Source organism: Anopheles funestus, chromosome 3RL, assembly GCF_943734845.2.
Source record: "Anopheles funestus chromosome 3RL, idAnoFuneDA-416_04, whole genome shotgun sequence".
Lineage (NCBI taxonomy): Eukaryota > Metazoa > Arthropoda > Insecta > Diptera > Culicidae > Anopheles > Anopheles funestus.
The window spans coordinates 35970881-35987985 of NC_064599.1; the positions used below are offsets into that span (position 1 = coordinate 35970881).

The window sequence follows — 17105 nt, forward strand, 5'->3', positions numbered from 1 at the left end:
CGCGTTGGTGCTGACAAATGAATGCATCCTGGATGGTTGGTCGTGTTGCAACGGAGTCTTGCTGGAAAGGGAAACAACCCCGTTTTCAAACCTCACAGCACAAGGAGGTTCGTAGTTCATAGTTCCATTTTTTGTTGTTGCAAAACGATATGGCATACACTCGTGCAGGCTGCGAACGAGCATTCTAATTAGCTGAACCGACTTGCCTGATCACCAAAAGCCCATCAGCTCAGCTATCGTACGGGCCGCTTGACAAACAGGCAGGTCCTGTACGTCTGGGTCTCCGTGGATGGATGCGTATTTGTCCGTTTGATGGACTCTGACCCTTGATTGAATGATGAATGCATTCCGTTTGTAGCCACATGCCAACCGTGACCATTGTGGTTGATGAGTATTGCTTGTGATGATGTGGCTCGTACAAAGGATGAATGATCTACTACAGTGTAGTTCGCTCCGATGGTAGGAATATTCGCTTGGCTCAACAATGATGAACTTCATAGAGATTAGTCCGTTTTATCCACGGTAGAAAATGTCTAAATTGATTGGAATTTTTCTTTAGAAATATATCTAAAAACACTATCATCTCCTGTCTACTGACTTCGGTTTTGCAATGCTTTCTCGATGGCATGTCCTTATTATTTAAAACGAAATGTGTTTAATCCTAAATGGGTAGAAATCTTTTTTTTCCCAACTTTCTATTGCAAGAGTTACACATTTTGCTATGATTTGATAGAAGATTATATTTTTCTAAACAAAATATAGAAACTGTAGTGCATAACTTCTTTTCGTTATTTTAATAACATTTGGGCGATATGAAAATTACAAACAAGCTAAAGATTTAACGTTCCACCTGAATGCTTCTAATCTGTTTTTATAGTTTGCCAATTAAATTATTTTCAGAGCATTTTCATTACCATTACCATCATTAAAATAACTTATCGTAAGAGAATACAATTTAAATTAAAAAATGTATTATTAAATTGAACTAAACACGAATTGCCTGACAAACGTCACTGGACTAATCGCCGGATTACGCTAAATATTCATTGACTTTTCAGTTAACCTTTGTTAGGAATTGAGAAGTGTCTGATCTACACACATAGTTTATGACTCAATAATCTATTAGTTAATCTAACAGCATTCACGCTTTTCATAAAGCCATGAAAAATGCAATAAAACCGATTTTTGTGTGCTTGAAACAAACGTTGTTTTTATGTACAGTTGTATGAATTTACTTTCAAGCGATTGCATATCTCGTTCCATGTATGATACTTTCCTTTAAAAAAAAAAAATTAACATTTCATTTTAGTTTCTGAGTTTCATAAAAGTTTACTAACATTTTTATTATTATTTTCCGAGTTCTACCATTTTGGGAAATATAGTCTTAAATGGGTCAGAAATGTTTTGTTATTTGCTTTTTCTTGTTTAAAATAGTTTGTAAAAAAAATCGTTGGGTAAATGCCCCTGTTTTCGGTAGCTTAGTGCAGGTGTTTTACAAGAAAGATAAGAATACCTTTCATTACAAATGATTTAAAGTGAAGTTATTTTGTTTGATAAACTATCGTTGATGTTCATGTTAATGCTTCAAATTAGGAATATTCTTAAAAACGTAACAAAAGTCCTACTTTGGTCAAGCTTTGCTCTTTACTTTCGGCAGTGCAATTAGAGTCGTTTAAAAATAAAACCAACACAAATGATTAGAAAAATATGTTGCTTCTCTTTCGTCACATTTCTTCTCAGATTTAGGTGCATTTTTTAATCTAAAGTAGTTAAAGAAATCGTATATTAATATTGCATACAAAAGCTCAAGCAAAAAGGTCAAAATTTGCCGTGTAGCAATTTTCGGTGCATAAAAAAAAACCTCAAAAACTCTTAAAACTCTTTGGAACGATACCAACTAAAATAAATTTATATATCAATCACTTCACGTTCAATAATTACATTGCCAGAATGTAATAGAGTGATAGAAAATCTGAAATTTAAATGCAAACGCATTTGTTTCCTTTTCCATTGTTTTCCTTTCTACTCGTAATGCGCTTTTCATGCATTTTCATACGGTTTGCTTAAACTTACTCAATGCTTTACCAATGAGTTCTTTGATTTCTGAATTCCGTTTCAGTCCCATCCTCCAATTTCCTCGCACTCATGCGATAACTCTTCCATTCGGTGGCCAAGTGTTTGCTTTTCCTGACTTTCCACCGTTCGTATCTGCTGCCTGCTTGATTATGTAGCCCCAACACTCTCCTCCCCTTCCCAACCCTTCCAACCCCTTCCAAAGGAAGGAAAAAAAGCAAAATGGGCAATAAAGTTTAATGTACACACCAGCACCGGTCAAAAGGAAAGTATCTCTCATTGCTAGAACTCGAACGACATCCTGAATGCTAATGCGGTTCGTTCGTGTCCTCGCCTACGCCTCCATCCCTCCTACGCGTACTACGTGAGAAGGAGCAGAACGAGAGTCATGGTGCTCCACTCCCTGGCACTAGTATTTCCACATGACGTCACCATGTTGCAGGATGTTGACCTGATACCACCATCACCGGGGTGGGTGGAGGGCGTTGATGGTTGTCATGGATGTGGGTGTATTCGGGAGGAATTCGAATCCTAATGCAGTCCTAATCGTCAAGCCATACCCATAAAACCCACCATTTCCCATAAGCTGCAAAGTAACAAATAACAAATCGGACGAGAAGAACAAAAACCAAAAAAACAGAAGGAACAGAAGTGTGCGACCGTTAGCACACAGACAGACCGAATGGCACCACTCACCTCTACGGTTCCCGTCCGTTAACCGAGTGAAAATCGAATTCGAGTTGATCGTACCGTGGATGATGGTGACAAGGTATGAAGGCCTCCGATGTGTGTGGGGGGGGCTAGGGTTTGTTGTTTTGTGATTGTATTTCTACGATGAGGCAATATTCGATATTAGCGGCCGGGTATGTTAATTGGATTATTGGACCGGATTGCCTTATTGCCGATTTGACATCGGCCCTCTCCGTTCGGGTAAAAAATCTCCGTTGACACTATGAACCTCGGCAACACTCACAGCTTGGAGGCTTCTCCTGTCGCCTAGTTGGATTTCCAATTCCCCCCTTTTCGTTGTGGTCTTATCCCGCTCACTGGATTTAGGATTTATTTGTTGGAAGTTGTTTTGTGCTTTTCCTTCCCGGTGGACACACCTTAACGCGTGCTGGGACACTTCCCGTATTTTTTTATGCAACCCTCTCCCGTTCCCTTTACACGGTTTTGGTATTTGTTATCCGTACGAACTCATAAACACACAAACGGACACATACATATCTGCACACTCACCCTTAATTCACAGAACTTTTCACTCAACGATTATCTGCCGTTTTTGTTTGGTTTTGGAAGAATGTTTTAAATTAATATTACAATATTTAGCTTGTATTAGTTTCCCGATCCAGCGTAAGAAAAGCGAAAACACGTTCACTATTAGATTGCCTTTCCCAATTGCTATCAACACACCTTTAGACCGTGCGTTACCAATGTTACACACAGCGAACATGGGCTTAACAGAGTGAAAGAATCGTAAGAAAAAAAACCCATTTTTACCATGACGCCTGCTGCAACGAATGAGGTCCCCAAAACAACTCGGTGGTCTCGGTGTGCCGAATGTTCTTGGTGGCGAAAATTGCTGCCCCACCTGTTTGCATACACCTTTTCTTGCTGTATGGCACCCGATTTCACACCCCTCGCCAGCGCTTCTTTCACAACACCCAACGTGTCCCCTCTCCCCTGACCACTCACTTCCGGACACTCTGTTTCCGTGCGACGATAAAACGGTGTAGTAGCACTGTATAATTTATTACAATTGTCAATTAGGACGAAAATATTATGTAATTTTCTCATCTCCCCAAAAACCATCTTCTCAACTCCACACACACACACACAGGGAAACATTCGCGCGCATACACATACACAATTCGCTCTCTCTCTCTCTTACTCGCATTCTAGCTTACAAAGGTGCTCTCTCATTCTCTGGTGAGCAGAAGGTTTTTCCTACCCCCGTTGTGTCGTCATCGGTCATGATGCTGCTGGCTGTCGTCGCTTACTGTCACAAAACCCGTCTCTTCTAACCTCCACTCATGCATCCCATCGGAGGAGGATGTTAAACGTTTCGATTCTCATCTCTGATCTCGCGATCTCTCACGCTACACGCAACGGCACACTCTCACGCACGCCGAGCGACATGATGAGCAGGAGACGGGAAGCAGCTAGCGAAACAGGGTGATCGAGCATGATTTCGCTTAATAGCAATGCGCGCGTGGCCCATCCCTTTCGAAGGAAGCAGGTGGACCAGGTATGACTGGCTTCCGGTTCAGATCCACGCTAATGGTAACAGCGGTTAATGCTGTTGGAAACTGTCCAACCAAAAATATACGGATGTACTCATGGGGTTGAAGATTTTGTTGGACAAATGGAATGTTTGCTTCATTGCCACAAAAATTAAGAATATGAATTGCGAAAATCATGAAAATCATTTCCAAAAAATAAATGCATCATTTACCACATTTTCTTCAAAATTTATAAAAAAATATAAAATTTCTTAAGAATTAAGTTAAGTTTTAGAAATTTTCCCTTTCACTTTGCTTTTGTGTTTGTGTTGTATAGTCAAATCTCTGGAACTGAAATTTCTTATACAACATTCCTTACATCTACGGCAAACAACTTCAACAAAACCACAAACATCCGCAAAAGTGATCACCACAAGCCACCGCCCACTAGGATGCGCTTCGCTTCTAATGACGTGTCATATCAACAGCTGGATTTGTTCACCTACTAGCCAAAACCACATCGAACACGGTCGTACATCGGAAGCTTCCCCACAATGTCCCCCAAAAACAACAGCGACCAAAAATTCCTTCGCCAGGAAGTGACCATTTGTTCGAGTTTTTTTTTGTTTTTGTGGAAGTTTTTTTTCCCACTCTCTCTTTTTTGTTTTTACACACGGTTTTTTTGCTTCGCTTCGAACTTTTTGGGTGGGTCACAGGCACCGGAAGTTCCAAGGAATGGAATCGACACTCACTTTACATAGCCTTTGGCAGGCGCACACTAACATACACACATACACTAGCACACACCAATCGTTGATGCTCTCTCGATTTCATTTTCAAATATGCCACCATTTTGTTGTTGTTGCGCTTTACAGCGTAATGATGCGTGGATTACGATACATTTCACAACACAAAAAAAAATAAAACACACGCAAAACTACACGACTGTCTCTTCCCGTCGACAGTCAGCCCTAGGAGGGTTACCTTGATATATCTGCTTACACGCCGCGTGCGTGACAGATGAAGTGACACCGCCTACTATAACCTCGATTTCCGTGTACGCAAAAACAACACACTTGCCTTAAAATACCCGTTCAATACACTGCTGCACGCACACATACACACACAGACACCGCTGAGCAGCACCGGATGGGTACACACCGAAGTCACAGCGTGTCCGCTTCTAACTGCTGACGCTGTGTGCTGCCACTAGCTGCTGATGGTGCTGACTAGCTGACTGCCGTTTGGGTGCGTCCATCCACGGTGAGAGTAAAAATAGTTTTATTTATTTAGTTTCGTTCGCTACAACAGCCACTGCGATGGTGGCGTCGCCGAGTACGAGCGCCAACTGACTTCGGCAAATGGAGTTGACAAAACATGAGAGCGAATAGATGATGAGCGCGTGAGCACATCCCGCACATCGGGCTGTCCATTATCACTATAGGCTCTTTTATCATGCCTCGTACACGAAGGGACGCATCCCAAATTTTGCCAAATTGTGGCTGTACCATCTCGTGCCAGAGAAGGATCCAAGCTCTCTCCGCGAGATTGTCTTTCGGGAGACGATGTAATGCCGAAATCGGATACCAGGGTAAAATCGACCTGCCTCATCCGTTTTTGCCCTACACCCCTCTTCTTCCATCGTTGTTTTAGTAGCATAGTGTCCGTATGTAGGTTATTCGACGGGTGCGGCTAACTTTCGGATCGGTCGGAGAGTTTTCATTCTGTTGCAAAAATCTATCGTTTTTTCTTCTTCTTCTTCTTCTTCTTCTTTGGCGTATACATCTCCACGCGTACACATGAACGTCAACTGCGTTTGTTTGGTGCATTCGTATCACGGGAATGAAGACGGCAGGATGTATCATCACACGTTTCATGGCGTTGCTTTCGATCATAATTCAGCATCGGCTAGCTTTTACGATGTTGTTTTCGCAAAGCGCAAGTATAGGTCACGCTACTTGCGTGGGTAAAGGGGGCGCCTGGTACCTCGTACAACGTGTAATTGAAAAGTTTGAAATATTGTTTCTAAACAGGGAATAAAACTGCAAATCTCAATTCTACGTATTTTTCAACTTTATATCTTGCAATTGATTTAAATTTGGATTAAATTTATTAGGAAGAAAATCAAAAATTTCCTTCCATCTTATCCCATGCGTACCTTTCTGACTCGAGGTTATATTTCCACGTAAGTGCATCTTGCCAGTAACTGGCCCATTCGCGTTATGCAACGAATTAACGACCTTCAATTTTTCTCGTTTTCAAATTCTTTACCATCCACTTACTCTCAATTACATAACACCTGCCAGCCACCGTCACCACCGCGTCACCATCCGAATACTTTTAACCCAATCTCGTGCCTCGGGTGGTCCCGCATTTCCGGCCGGATAGCAAAACGATTGGAACGGGAGGGAAAATTGGTAGGAGAATGGATGGTGCGTCACGGCCACCAAGGCAGTGTGTAGAAACGCGTTTTGGAACATCTCGAGCGATCTCGGCATAGTAGACATATTTCGTAGAATGGAAACTTTCAAAACGGACGGCATTCCATGGCAGCTGGTTGTGTGAGGCGATGGGGGAAAGTGTGCCGAAAGGGGGCCGTTCCTGTCCTGTCCTGTCCTGGGTCTCACGATGATGGTGGGTCTCGCAGCACGACAAAACGAGGAGGCCTTTGATCCCGATCATGGGTGCCAGTGAGCGAAGCTTTCACCGTTTTGCACACCGGTGTTACACTAGGCTGGGTGTTATGCCCGTTCGAGGCCCGCATGCATTCTTCTGGCTCAGAGTTTTTTTTCCTTGTTTGGTTTTGACGAGCTTCTCGATGATTCAGTTTGTTAGTGTGGAAATGGATTTGTAACGTGTTGTTTTAATTTAATGTAACGAGGTTTCTTGTTCATCCTTCAGTTTTTGTTTTGTGAACAGTTCAATCAGGCTTTTGTGAATAAAGTATATTGAATATATTGAACCTTTCAGCAGCTGTTAAAGATTTTTTAAATCAATTAGTACGATTCAATTTTTACGGCACTGAGTTCAGTAACACAGTGCGTCCCAAAATGATAACCTCACTCAATATTGTTTTTCTATCCAAAAAAACATAAAGGCCAAGAATTTGTATAATATTGTTTTAATCGTTTTAGAGATATTTTTGTGTGTATCAAATATTTTTTTTTTGCTAGATTAGAACGGCCTGGCCATATGAAGATTTGTTTTACCACGTAGCCGCATAGTCTGTCCTTGGTACGGGGGGACGATCAAGATGGGATTTGAACCCGGTCCTGCCGTGTGGACTGGCGCCGTTTATCACATACACCATCGGTCCTGAAATCCTGAAATTAATTTTGATTGAAAACAAAAATCAGAAAACTCTGACTCAGAAAAACCAGAAACAAGTCAAATTTATGCTTTCCCAAAATGAATTCATTTACGTCTTTATTTCAATTTCAGCAAAAAAAAGCATATAATAATAATTACTATTAGATCCTCTAATGCAAGTTATTATTTCTAAAAGATGCTTAAATCACACATTTTGAAACTTTTCCAATGTGTGAACACAGAACACCCGCCAATTCTCAACAATGACACCTTTATTCTACTCTTGAAGTTATGAATAGCCTCATAACGTTGATTTTTTTATAGACTTCATAAGTACTAGTATTTCCTAAACGTAATCTATGAAATTAGGGTCTTTTAAAACGAGTAGCCAGATCATTGCGTTGATTCTCGATGGCTTGAATGCTCTTATGTTGCTTAAATTACATCAATTACAAGGGACAAAGATCTACTTATTATTTTTTTTTTATATTTTACAAAACTCTTTTATTTTTTTTAAATTTTACTATTTACTTCCGCAGTACAAACTTTCAACGGCAAAGATTTGCCATCAAAGATTCCCTTCAGCTTTATTAAGCTTCAACCTTTTTTTCCGAATTTCATTCCAGCACCATTGACATACTCTTGGGCGGAAAGAAACGAGATTTTAGCGTCTATTAGTAACGATCTCCCATCACTAGAACAGGTTCGGGTACTTATAAGTCGCTCAAAAGCAAATTATTCGTCCCAAACGCCACCTAAGATGCATCACTTCATCTTTGCGCCTTACGCAAAAGCCATCCAATTGGATGTCATCGTGAGTTAACGGGATGCTTCAATATTACCACAATGGGGTATTACAAAATTTGGATAACTTACAGCGAAAACGCGGGAGAGAGAAGAATATAGAAGGAGGGAAATATATACTAAGCACCCACTAGAAGTGACACAGAAAGGAGCAGAAAAAACACATCTTTGAACGGGAGCACACATACACAAAAGGGTCGTAACGGAAGGATAATGATAAGGGTGAAGGATCGAATAGAAACCCCCCTTCTTTGCCCTTTCCCCTCTCTCTCTCTCTCTCTCTCTCTCTCTTTCCTCACCCTTTTTCCTTGGTTTCTCGTAAAAAAGCGAATCATGAATCGATCAGTAAACCACAAACCAAGCCGTGTGGAAGAATGTAACAAGCAGGAACAACGGAATCACTTTCTCTTCCTTCCTTCGGGTGTTTTTTTTTCTTCTCTTACTAACGTGCTTATCGTAAGTTGTTTTTTTTTTGGTTGAGGTGTTCAGGCACACACCCACCCCACCGCTTTCACACGGTGGCATATCTAAAAGGAAAAACGTGGATAATAAATTGGAGATGAAATTATGACTGCTATGGGGGGAAGTGAGTGCCACCCTTAGGTGGAAGGGAACAGGAACCGTCGCGTACGGTATTCATTCATCGGTGTCCCTTGTGAGATGGATTTTAAGGTTGCTGCATCCTGGGTAAAAAATTCAAACTAAATTTATTATTAAGCTCTGAAAGGTGTCACCTGTGCTTCGGGAAATGTGTGTATGTGTGTTTTTTTCTATTTCAATATTAAAAGGTTTTTATGCCATACGATTAGTAGGAACATTTAAAGTCTTGATGTAAGTTCATTAATACCTTAAAGCCAATAAACCGGGTGTAAAAAAGTAATTGTTTTATTGATTGCTAAATAAGAGCACTTCTCATCGTAAATATCTTATTTAGTTTCAGCTCAATTGCTTGTTCATAATCGTATTAAAATATCTAATGGGACATAATGTGAAAACCATTGTTTGAAAATGTTAGCAAAACATAAAACATTAAAAATAGTTCGTTCAATCAAATCGGAAAGAAGTGAGCGTCATGAGAAAAAGAAAGAGGTGTATGATTAATCTAAATATCACCGATGCAATTGTTAAGTACTCTCTTCCAACCAATATAAGGTAGTTATAAGCACTGTTTTGCAATTTTCTAACTAATCCGCTTAATAACCCGCTCAACGATCTAATACACACGACAACCATGAGACGAAGAGCGCATCCACAGAGGCAGTCGTGAGTAATGTCGAGTTTTCCTCTGCACAATTTCCACAGCCTATATGACTTTAAGAGGTCCTTCAGCACTTTACCACTACTCTTCATTAGACGGGGGGAGACGAATGCCACTTCTGGCTCGCATCAAACCCACTTCATCATGGTGATTGGAACATGTCGAGCCTTATCGATGAACGGCTAGTCGAAAAAATTCGCCGAAAGTGACACATTACCGTAATGAAAACTCGTAACTTCCGCTAGGCCGTTATTTTCTTCAGAATTTAATGCGACATAGCATCTTCACTTATGCAAGTGAATAATCCTATAAGAATATAAAAGTAAAAATTGTGGAGGTAACGGATGGTTTTAATGTTGTTTCTGAAGGTGTATAAAAGAAATAGATATTTGCTATTTAAACACTTATAGATTCTTGAAGACTCTTCAGAATTCTTGCTAGTTGGTATGCTACGGATATAATCTATGTATATATACTTATATAAAATTCGCAGTGTTGTTTTATTATGCATATCATTTTGAACAAGAGTGGTAATACCTAGGCAATTTAAAAAAAACTATTGATCAACGATTTTCTCTAACCACCTCACGGATCAAAATTGAACATTTAAACTGTTTGCTAGAAAACTTTAATTATGAAACTAAATTTCTCAAAAAAAAGCTAAGGCCTAGCCTTAGCCTTAAAAGATTTTCAATTATAAAGACATTTTGTATTTTTTTATTATATTTCATTCTTTTTTTATTAAAAGCAGTATTTGAGTGGAAAGAAATTTATTTCAACCAATTCTCATTAAAATACATCAATTTAATAAATTTTGCTAAATTTCCAAAAAATATGCAAAGACTTAGAAGATTTTTAAATTTATACATTTTTTTATTTTTTTTAAAGCATTACATGAGTGGAAAGAAACTTATTTCAACACATTCTTATTAAAATACATCAATTTAATAAATTTTGCTAAATTTCCAAAAAATAAGCAAAGACTTAGAAGATTTTTAAATTTATAAATTTTTTTATTTTTTTTAAAGCATTACATGAGTGGAAAGAAACTTATTTCAACACATTCTTATTAAAATACATCAATTTAATAAATTTTGCTAAATTTCCAAAAAATAAGCAAAGACTTAGAAGATTTTTAAATTTATATATTTTTTTTATTTTTTTAAAGCATTACATGAGTGGAAAGAAACTTATTTCAACACATTCTTATTAAAATACATCAATTTAATAAAGTTTGCTAAATTTCCAAAAAATAAGCAAAGACTTAGAAGATTTATAAATTTTTTATAATTTTTTTATTTTTTTAAAGCATTATTTGAGTGAAAAAAAACTTATTTAAATTTAAATTAAATTTAAATTTTGCTAAATTTCCAAAAAATAAGCAAAGACTTAGAAAATTTTTAAATTTATAAATTTTTTTATTTTTTTTAAAGCATTACATGAGTGGAAAGAAACTTATTTCAACACATTCTCATTAAAATACATCAATTTAATAAATTTTGCTAAATTTCCAAAAAATAAGCAAAGACTTAGAAGATTTTTAAATTTATATAATTTTTTTATTTTTTTAAAGCATTGTTTGAGTAAAAAAAACTTATTTCAACACATTCTTATTAAAATACATCAATTTAATAAATTTTGCTACATTTCCAAAAAATAAGCAAAGACTTTCAAATTTATACAATTTTTTTATTTTTTTTTTATTTTTTTTAAAGCATTATTTGAGTGAAAAAAAACTTATTTCAACACATTCTCATTAAAATACTTCTAGGTATATATATAAAATGCTCGTGTCGCTGAATTAGTGTACAAACTTCTCTTAAACGGCTGAACCGATTTGTATGAAATTTTCGCTGAACGTTCGTTAGGTATGAAAATAGGTTTACCGCTACTTTTCGTTTCGCTAGGTGGCCTCTGGGCAATATTATGAGTTGTTTTCTGTTTTTCCTATGGGAGTTATCAAGTAGGTTAGCCATTTTTTCAACACGAACAATGTTGAAATTCTAACGAATAAATCAATCAAAGTAGGTACACTTGACGATTTATTTGTGTAATTTTATTCAATAAAACGTAAAGTGAGTGTTAAGTAAGTAATAAGCGGGATAAGTGTGTGAATAATTAAAAATGCTGTGTAGTGATTTGCATGTGGAATTGGCACCTTGCACGAAAAGACCTGGTTTTGAATCCTAATCGTCAAGGAAAGCCAAAAATATCTCCTGAAGCGTCAGAAATGGAGAACAAGTGCCACAATTTAACAAAAGAAGAAATTGCTTTTATTATGCATATCATTATGAACAGGAATGGTAATAGGTAATTTAAAAAAATTCAATCAATCTACGATTTTCTCTAATCCCTTGATCAATACGGATCAAAATTGAACATTCAAACTTTTTGCTAGAAAACTTTAATTACAAAACGCATGTTTAAGGGCAAAGCTAGGATTGACGGGTAAGCTAATAGGATTATAATAATATACTTGCATTCAAGTGATAAGATATTACTTCTACGTGTAAATAGAAATAAACTGTGTACTTTTACATATAAATAAAATATTTCTTTTATAAATACTACCTATTTCATTCCAAATTTCGACTTTTACAACTGCTCCCTTCTAAACCGATCTAAAACGCACGTTTTGAAAAACATACGAGAGCGACATCTGTGTTTTTTTCATGGAAGCTCGTGCAAACGCTCACAGCGCTACGCGTGGTCAGCATAGTAAGCTGTAAACGTTCTGGTAGTTCTTATCCTAGCCACCAGAGCGCAGTTTATAAACAACTAAAATTGAATAAAGGGTGTTGTTTTAGAAAGCGAATTAAAATTTAGATTAATTTATCATCACTTTATGCAGATATTGCTCGTTACATTAAGTTTTATTGTATATTTTAAAAAAAGAATATGATTCTGTTTGCTCATTCTAATTAAAATTTAAACTAACCAAATATTAACCTGCACAGTTACACCATCATTACATCACACATTAAAATCTTTAACCATGTTATTAAATTATAACTACTGTCATCAATCTCCTTTGAAATGCTTTGAAGTTTGTATCATGATGTTTTGTAGTTAATATAAATCTGTTTTATTACTTATTTTTTTCATTCGTTTTATTTTAAACCTATCAGTACCACTATTTTTACGAATAAAAGGATATTGGTCATTAATAATTAGGTGTTTCATACTAAACTAAAAGCAACAAAGTGCATCGTTTCCTAGGAAGAATCATTTTGCGGGTGGTTTCGTTGGACAGTCCGCTATTAGATGGTCCTCGCTTCGACAATTATGGCAACGCTTTGGCAGTGGTCCTAACGCACACTTTGACGCAATGTGATTTGCAAACTCTCCACAATTGTAGCACCTGATAGAGTGAAACAATAAAACAAACATATAAAATAGCAATAATTAACACAAAAAGCACATAAAAACGAAAACAAACGTGTCATTTACCTCACTTTTCGGAACCTTCGCTTTTTGCTGTACGGTCGAAAGTCGCTTCCCTTGCACTCAGCATGTGAAGGTCCGTAGACGCGGGTCGCTTCATATCCTTTCCCAGTTAGCTTCGATTCAAACTCAACCTCTTCGTTTTCACCGAGCGAACGAAATCCTCCCATCTGTATGACACTCTGGAAAATATTACAGATATTAGGTCATAGTCGGTGAAAGGGAGCCCACACACATCCTCCGTACTACCTGATGCACAAACACTTCCTGGCCACCGTCATCTGGCGTTATGAAGCCCCATCCTTTAACGACGTTAAACCATTTACACCGTCCTCTGCGTGGTCCTACCAGCTCTGTGAAGCAAAAGGCAAGCAGTAACGATTAGTATCAATATTTTAAAATTAACGGCTTCAAATACAACAACACAGCAGCTTAAAGTCGATCACCCAGAGGTCACAAAATCGCAGATTAATGTCAATCCTTTTCGGAGCTATTCCTTCCGAACGAAACATGGAGGTTCATCAGGATTTTTTTTTCATACCAGAAAAAAAATTAATCATTATAACCCCAACAGCTGGACGTATCTCAAGTGCGCAAATTTGCATTTGCTAACGTCGCGTTTTGAGCAAAGAACACATGCAAAGAAGCATGTATGTAAGGATCAAGATGTGAAATAGATCCTTCGTTTTCGTTTGCTATCCTGAAATTCTTCGCGCTAACGGTACCAGCGTAGGGCTGTGTTCCATGAAAACCATGTCATTTATGACAGCCAGCAATCTCTTGTCGAAATCTCGTTTTCTTTATTTTTGGCGGGGTATAAATCCTTTCACAAGAAAGATGTGCACAAAAAACTCTTCTAACTCTTTTTTTTGTGCGTGTCGCTTTTCTTCAGTTCATCAACGAACCGGGAAATGAGACTTTCCAGAACAAAAAAAACACAGCAAAAACCGGTTCATCTTCCACCGTGAAACTGATTTCTTGCTTTGTTCCCTGGGACGTCGTTGGTTTCAGGTTGTTGTGTGATTTTTTTTATTTCTCCATCGCTTATTAGTCTAATTCAGGCTACGACGCTGAACAAAAACATCCAACGGGGCCTGTTTACAAGCATGTGAATAAATTATGATTAGAAACACATTAGTCCGATCGTGTACGCAACAGAACGTGCGCCAAGCCTGGTACACCGAACCGAATGGCACGAATGGAAATTTTCCTACACCGGGAAAAGAAAACTTCACTTTTCGATTTGCCGTACAACAACTTGTCCCTACTGGCGGGATGGGTCCATAAATTTTAAAGCAAACCCCTTTTCTTAAAACTCAAACACAGCTCAGTACCCTGACAGGAAGGATTTGCACCTCGTGGCCGATGTAACCTGCGTTTTTTTTTTTTTGTGTGTGTGGTACGGGTCCATTTTTCGCGGTTCGAAAGGTTACCTTTCGATGCGGGAATGAAAGGCGGCTCACATCTTCCGACCGGGGGACAGGTTTCTAATTTTCCTAATAAAGGATTATTTAAATGAGGTCACAATTGTATCGCGTTCAAGACTGGGGTCTTTTAATGTAACATCTCGGACTCGTTACAATTACGATGGACAGCGTACACATGCCTTTCCTTTTATTTTTTGTTCATTCCGTTTCATGTCGTAAACAGGATTTTTAAGACTCTCTGCTTCAATTCGAGGCATTCGAGCTGTTTATGTTACGCAAAAAAGGATGCACCGTTTTGGGCAAAGAAGGGATTTCGTTTTTTTGAAATGGCAACATCAAGCACTAAAGAAAAGGAATAATGTGAAAAGAATGTATCTAGTTTTGGTTCTTTGTCGGTAATGATCGAGGCGTATCGTATGTCCAAGAGGTTAATTTATTTCCTGACCAAAACTAACAGCACAGCTTGCATGAAATTGTGATTTATTGTTAGTTAAAATGGAAACAACACAAATTAATTTGCTTTTCTTTAGTAAAGAGCATGGTAAAGTGCGCCTTCCACGTAACAATCATCCGCAAAGTATGCAATTCGCTCGACAAAAATCAAAATATTTGTAATACTTTATTTCTATTATTACTGTTATACTACACAAATTTTTTTTTATATATTAAAAAAAGCAATTGTATCAACCATACATTAGCGTTTATTTAGTGGGACCCAGTTTCAGTTATCTATTATGAGCGTTTACGAGAAGACATAATCAAAAATGCACAGTTTTAAGGATCATTTGGTAAAACAGTACTAACTATTACACCGACAAGTAAGGTGGGTACATCTCAAATATGATAGTAAACTCATCCTCAAAATATCTCAAGTGATTTGAAATATTAACCTAATGTTTTTTTAACACAATTTACCATTGCCAAGACAAACGTTTATTTTACGAGCAAAAAATTTTCAGTCATTAAACTCTTTTTGCCATTTTACAAAAAATGCTTATTGCTTCGTTAGGTACCGAAATATTATACCAACTTTCAAGACTTTCTTCATTTTTCCCTCCGATCCGAGATCATTTTTGACTCTGACTTCGAAATAACGTTAATGTTTACGATTACTAACCTTTTTCCATCTCATTTCGATATTATACACTTTTTTGAAAAAATAAATTAAATTATATCCTTAAGGTGGTTATTATTAACAAAAATCACGGACAATACCTTTTTTGTTTGAGCTTCCAATTGAATATCTCCTCTTAAGCGGTAAGTGGTAATAAAAATTAATCTTTTGTTAAAATTAACAGCAACTAAATGGAGCAGCTAAAGTCCATCTGTTTTTATACAAAATGCCCGGTACTTGTCCGTATCTGTTCATCTAGAGCTAGAACTGCGTGTTAAAAATAAGTCTATTAATCCATTAAGCGACACGTATGACCTAATAAGTCGTTAGGCCAAAAGGAAGAAAAATATTTGAATATCAACTTTCGCTTTTCACACTCTTGTTTTCATTTCTGTTTCCCTAATGCATCTTTTGCGTTGGAGAACATTTTCTAAACAAGATGACACATCACAAACGTGTGCAGTGTAAAATCAACCTTCTTGTGCGTCGAAGCGTTGCAGTCCAAAAATAACAAGAAAAGAAAAAAACACCACGTGCCGGAAATGAGTTCATTTGTGCTGAGGGGGAATTTTTTCCTCCCGTTAAGACGTTTCACTTAGCTGCATAGGGTTCCGTTTCTTTCCATTCGTGCAAGAAGCATCCTTTGCGATATTGGATCGACCTTCTGACCCTTGATCCCGAAGGTGACACCTTCTGTGTGACGATGCTTACCTTCCCGATCTTGCTGTTCTGCTGTCATTGTGACTTCGAAGGGCTGCTCACTGTTAGGCACATCGTCCAAATGATATGATCCGCTCGGGTTCGCCATTTACGCCAGGTACTTCCGTTTGAAGCGTGCTAAAGAACAATTCAATCCTACTCTTTCGGCGTTACATGCCGCCCTGTGCACTTGTGATGTTATAACTGTAACTGTGCACCTTTCGACGAAACTCACAGTTTCTCTTCATTGCCTCGTCAGCTTGCCCCGTCGACTTCACTGGGTCAATGTATGTGATTGGAATGTCAAGAATGCACCATCGCGCACTGCTCTCTTGCACCAGCAGAGTAGTGTAAACAAAAGCCTCCCCTTTCTGGGTGGGATGGGGTACCTTTCACAACACCCAAACCGGACGCACGCACTCTTTCACACACACATATGTAAGACAGACAGCTTTATCGCACGTACGACAGCAAAGTCAACACTATATTCATTCACAAAACCATTTCTTTCTCGTCTTGGTCGGTGGAGTTTTGTTGGCGTGACAATACAATCAAGGGCTGTAATAGGGTATCCCGCCTTTCTTTCCTTCTTTACCACTCCACGTCCCACCGTGTCAAAGATAGTTCAAGCAAGATGGAGCAGTAACGTTTTTTTTTTGGTTTTTGTGGTGCGTAACGCAACGCCAGCCCGATGTTGTCACGATGGCGCGTGAAATTCGAATGCGCGCGGGATCGCTCGCGGAACTACGGTCGGT

General features: G+C 38.1%; 1 protein-coding gene across 1 annotated transcript; it reads right to left on the reverse strand.

The window, feature by feature from the left end:
• Nucleotides 1-12727: 12727 nt before the first annotated feature.
• LOC125767701 (protein lin-28 homolog) lies at nucleotides 12728-17105 on the reverse strand. Its single transcript, XM_049434531.1, has 4 exons — nucleotides 16363-17105; nucleotides 13360-13463; nucleotides 13117-13292; nucleotides 12728-13027 (listed from the first exon to the last, which is right to left on the reverse strand). The coding sequence occupies exons 1-4, from the start codon at nucleotides 16457-16459 to the stop codon at nucleotides 12892-12894; spliced, it is 513 nt and encodes a 170-aa protein (XP_049290488.1). The 5' UTR covers nucleotides 16460-17105; the 3' UTR covers nucleotides 12728-12891.